The sequence below is a fragment of the Uloborus diversus genome, chromosome 2 (assembly GCF_026930045.1).
Source record: "Uloborus diversus isolate 005 chromosome 2, Udiv.v.3.1, whole genome shotgun sequence".
NCBI classification, from domain to species: Eukaryota; Metazoa; Arthropoda; class Arachnida; order Araneae; family Uloboridae; genus Uloborus; species Uloborus diversus.
The window spans coordinates 4,567,413-4,573,113 of NC_072732.1; the positions used below are offsets into that span (position 1 = coordinate 4,567,413).

The window sequence follows — 5,701 nt, forward strand, 5'->3', positions numbered from 1 at the left end:
CTAATTACTTGCGTTATTAAAGACACTTTTAAGTTTTTGCCAGTTTCTGCCGGTTTTTACCGGTTATAACCAGTTTCTGCCACTGGCACGGCAAAAACTAGTTTCTGCCGGCAGAAAGCCAACTCTGTTTTTCAATGAGAGCCTACTTAGGATCTGAATTTGGAATGCGTTTTTCTCAAGCTTGTCACTTCAAAATTCTTCCAGGGGATGAGTGGACAAAGGGTAACTACGTCCACTTTAAGGTAAATACATCAAATTCCAAAGTCATGAGGGGCCATTGACCCTTGACCACTCTAAATGATGAACCTGGTTTTGCTCAAAACTTTAAATCGCTCACTTTCATCGCTTTGGTTTTCACTGCCTCAATTCATAAAAATCATTGAGAAACCCGCGTTCCTTATTGAGTTTTGCTGTGGCTTGGCTTTCTAATTCGCTTTTCGATTGGTAGATAGCTAGTCAAATGATCCTTTGCTTTATGTGGGCAGTGGACATTAGGTAACACAAGTCGTGCCGCGGCGGGTAGATTTAATCCCTATGGCTGATTTTGCGTGCGAAGGTAAAGCGCAGTATCTGCAGAAATGAAATTTTGAGATACTGGACGAAACGCGATTTGGGATTCCATACAAACAATAGTAAAATATTAGAATTTGCTATCTTTTTCGCGCTTTGTTTTTGATGGAAACCAAATGAGCTAGACTACATTAAAGCAAAAGCACAGTCATCTCTACATAGTATGAAATGAAGTCCCCAAAAAGCGTCTGTGTGTTTGAACTCGCAAAACTCGAGAACTACCCGGCAGATTTTGCACAGTTTGTTCCTTTAAGTCCTGAGAAGGTTTGCAGACCAGTTCGAAAACAATTCGATGAATAGTTCTTTTTTTATTCCAATTTAGGCCCAATTTCTACGTAAATTCCCGAATATGGGGGTGAAAAATTACTCGCAAATAGTAATATTATATATCGTTGGAAAGGGAAGAATTTTCCGCGTTCTACGCAATTTGTTTCAATGCTCTAACTTAATTACTACGGGAGTTATTTGCATTTTTATCTCGAATTTGTTTAGGCTTTAGCCGAAATTTAGTCACTACTTTCTTCATTAAATATTTCAATGAAAAGTGATGGGATTGTCCCACAGTTTTCTTTTTCACAAAACTGAAAAGAGCGACTTTTTTTTACTCCAGATCTAACTCGACCTATGGTCGAAAGTTTAACCCTCTATCTCCATTAGAAAAAAGTTACAAGTGATTTAAATAAAGTTCAAAAATCTGTTCTCTATACAAGTTTTAAACCATTTTATTTACCGTTTCCACGGTAACGCTTTTTGAATCCAATGTTTATTTCCATCTTTCTCATTTTCAAATCTTAAACTTATTTTACTTTGTGTTTCCATGGTTACGCTTTTTAAATCCATCTTTCTCATTTAAATTTCTTGAAAGTATTTTAATATCTGTCATCGTTGTTTGGAGGGGAAATTTTGCATGATGGTTTTTTTTTTCTTTTATTTATGCCTGATTGTTGAATATACGTCACTTGACACAATTTTTATTTTCAAAGTAGATCGGGCAAAACCGGGCAACACAGCTAGTAGACGATAAAATGCAAAAAAGAAAAAAATATTGCAGATGCTGTCTTTTACCTTCCCATAGCAGAATTATTTTTTAAATGGTCTCTTTCTAAAATTTCCTCAAACAAACATTTAACAAATTTTGTTTATAATGCTTTAAAGTTTATTTTGTCAGTTGAAAATAACAAATATAACAGTTTTCGACAGTATCTGTTTTAATGCTACAAATGCGTACATTTGTTCATTAGTTTTGATTTATTGATCATCATCAGATATTTTTATGACATCTTCATCTGTTACAGGGTAACTTTGAAAATATGTCGTTTCATAGGGGGCTCTTTTTCCATAGTTCGTATTAATAAAAAGTCGGAAAGGATAGACTGAAAAATACGCAAAATGATTGATAACTTACGATCAAGAGAGCCCGAATAGGGGATCAATGTGACCGTCCAAAAACTTTTGTCATTCGACGATTTGTCATCTAACGATTCGACAAATTTTGAGACGTGATTGAAATGTTGCAATTTTTGAATATTTGAATATTCTTTTTCAGTAGATATACGTATGTGTGCATACCAGTATTTTGTCATTCGGCGAATTGAGAACGCCGCAAAAAAAAATTTGACTTCGGGACGCCCCGTTTACGAATTTATAAACATAAACAATCTACAATTAAAATTCGAAGAAATTCGAAAAGTGTAAACAAAACCCGAAAAATAACGAAGTATTTTAAAATCTGGTTTGAATTATTTATTACGCGAACATTAATTTCATGAATATCGAATTCATTTCAAAACCTTTACTGGGAACCAGAATCTTATTTTAATGACACGTTGCTACATTCGTGATGGTTTTTTAATGGTTAATGCATGTTTGAAACTTTAACACACACTTTATTCACTATTTAAAAAGTTTGAAGATAAGGCATAAGGTAAGAGCAGGCATATCTAGGGTATAACTTTGATATACCCCCCCCCCCAAAGAAAAAAAATTACGTGCCAAATCTGGCATTCCCTACGGACTTTTTAGGGTTGCTGTTTCTTATTTTTGTGTTGCCAATTTAGGTTTTTTCAGCTTTTAGGTTTTTGCTGTTACCAAATTTAGTGTTTTCTTGTATTTTGTACCATGAGTGAGATAAAAAAGTCTCCAAATTTTATCAAAGTAGTTCCATATCTAGCAAATAAAATATTTTCTAATTTATAAAACGCAACTTGAGTTTCCAACTTCTGTTGTTTAACGCGTAAAAGCGAAGAGAGTTAAATTGGGAGCAGCAGATGATTGAACACGAACAGCTGATCAAATTGAGCAAAGTGCGAAAGCCGCCAATGAGGAAACGCTTGTTTCTATTGGCACTGAGAAATAAAATAGCAAAAATCGGAGGAGAGATGACGTGTTTCGAAGCAAACTACTCCTTGATATATTTTTCATTTCCGCAAAAGATATATCTATCCATCTTGATCACTAATTACCTTTCACGAAATTAACTTAGCTTTGCTTCGCCGTAGATGGCGCTTCCGGTACACAAAGTTTGACTGCGGCTGAGAGTAGAGGAATTGTTTGAATAGTTTGTTTTCGCACGAGGCTACATTTCGATTCAATTAGCGTTAGCGATGAATGCAACTGTGTTCCTGAGATGTTTGAATTTTCGCAGAAAAACGGTGAAAAGCATTTTTGCGTCGATGACTGCGTCAAGACATAAACATGATTCTTTCAAATTTTCTGATTTGCAAATCCAGCTGGCGACCCCGGCTCAGATGATTCCCAAGCCCGATCCGTCGACGTTGAAATTTGGTGAAGTCTTCAGCGACCACATGTTCGAAGTCGAATGGGACGCTGATCACGGATGGGGTGTACCACGCATTGTACCGATACATGACCTTCCGATGCACCCTGGCGCGAAAATACTACATTATGCCCAGGGCGCGTTCGAAGGGATGAAGGCTTTCAAGTATTCTAATGAACAAGTGGCTTTGTTCCGACCCGAATTGAACATGGAACGTTTGCGAGTGAGTGCTGAAAGGGCTGCTTTGCCATCTTTCGACAAAGGTGAGCTTCTGAAATGCTTGAAGAAATTAGTCCTGATCGACAAATGCTGGATTCCAGATAGCATTTCTAGTTCGTTGTACATACGTCCGACTTTCATCGGCAACCAGGGTGCTTTAGGAGTCCGTTCTTCGAACCAGGCATTGCTGTTCATCATCACCTGTCCTGTAGGTCCGTACTTCGGAACGGGAAAGATTACGCCGGTGTCTTTGCTTGCTGATCCTCAATACGTCAGATCATGGCCTGGTGGTGTTGGCGACAAAAAAATGGCTTCGAATTACGCGCCAACTTTGCACACGCAACAGATTGCTCAAGAGCAAGGCTTGCATCAGGTCCTTTGGCTGATTGGCGATGAGCATTATGTTTCAGAAGTAGGAGCGATGAATGTTTTCTTCTTGCTGAGGAACGCCAGGGATGAGTTGGAGCTTGTGACACCCCCTCTAGACGGAACTATACTACCTGGAGTTATGAGGCGAAGTGTTCTGGACTTGGCGAAGGAATGGAACGAATTTCCCGTCATGGAAAGGAAGATAACGATGAAGGAAGTCATGTTGGCGAACAAAGAGGGCCGGCTGCTCGAAATGTTCTGCACTGGTACAGCTGCTTCTGTGTGCCCGATAAACTTAATACGGTACTGTGGACAGGACATTAAATTGCCTTCAACTGATCATAAAATGTCCCTCACCGAGAGGTTATATAAAGCCTTAACAGATATACAATATGGAAGAGTTGAATCTGATTGGTCAGTTGTTCTTGAAGAATAAGTTTGTTATTTGACATAAGAAGTACTGTGAAACTAGTGGCATAAGTAAGTGCATGATTTTTATTGAATGAATTTTACTGAGAAAAACTTTTGGTACCATTAGTTTCAGTATTCCTTAAATGTGAAAAGACAGAAACAAAATTTCTCAAACATAGTATGTTGTTAAAATTTTAAATGTAACTTTTGCATGTATGAACTGTGGGTTGCGAAAATTATTTGTCATATAAAGTTTTCTTTATTACTTGCAGTTTCATTTTTGGTTCTTCGAATATTTTCCGTCTAGAATTTTTTATATTAATTTTGTTTCAAAATTACATAATTATTTTCAATACAATTTAAGGTACTTTTCCGATACAAGTACGTTCCTTACTTTGCTTGGCGACGTGTTTACTTTCTGCTTTGGCGAAAATATATTAAAAAAAGAAAGTTTGTCACGCTATGTTTGCTTCGCTTTTTCTGATTTTACATTTTAATCTACCTTCAATGATTATTTGAGGCAGTGAGAAGCAAAGGGGTGTAAGTGGACATTTTCAAGTTTTCAGTAAAACGCTTTTATAGCTTTCTTCTTGGTAGGCTTTCAGTTTTTTTTTTTTTTTTTTCTAAATCGTGCTGTACAACAGAAAATTACGAGTCGTAATATGACTGGTGCGAATTTCTCCCGCTTATCTGCTTGTTAAATAATGCCTAAATCAATATTATTGAAATTTAATCTTTGATCTTTAAACAAAAAAAAGGAGAAATTGTCAAAACAAATTCCTAATATTTAAACAGCTTTTGCCCTTTTTGCTCGTTATTAACTCCACGTTTTATTGGAACTTGACCTTCTAATTTGTTTTGTTTTTGCATATTAGTAGGATTATTTTATACTAAACTGGCTTAATTTAATTATGTGACATAATTTATTTCATTTTAATGTAAATTTCTCTTCCTTAATCTTTTGCTTCGTTTCGAAATTAATCATTCATTTTTAAATTTCAGCAACATTGATTTCAGCAAATTTTGACAAGTGTTTATGTTTTGACTTGTTTGGCGTATATTTTCAAACCGCACCAAGTGTTCCACGTTATCATACTTCCCCCGAAACGAGCCGTTAAACAAGACTAATAGTAAGCTAACACCAGTTGTGGTTTGTGGATGGTGAAGGAAAAACGAATGCAAACGAATAAAAATATCTGATTGGATGCATTTTTTGCGACGAGGATACTTCGGTAATTGAGATTTTAGAGTAGTTATCATAACATGGAACATGCCCAGTTGGTGAAAAAAATTTCCAGTTGCAGAAATTAATGTTGCCATTTTTGCTCTAACATTTTCATGCAATTTTTATTATTT

At 36.2% G+C, this 5,701-nt stretch overlaps 1 protein-coding gene across 1 annotated transcript; it reads left to right on the plus strand.

Moving 5' to 3' along the window:
* The first annotated feature begins 2,996 nt into the window (after positions 1–2,996).
* On the plus strand, positions 2,997–4,612 carry LOC129216859 (branched-chain-amino-acid aminotransferase, cytosolic-like). Its single transcript, XM_054851073.1, has one exon. It carries the CDS (start codon positions 3,174–3,176, stop codon positions 4,368–4,370), a length of 1,197 nt encoding a protein of 398 aa, XP_054707048.1. The 5' UTR covers positions 2,997–3,173; the 3' UTR covers positions 4,371–4,612.
* The last annotated feature ends 1,089 nt before the right edge of the window (positions 4,613–5,701 follow it).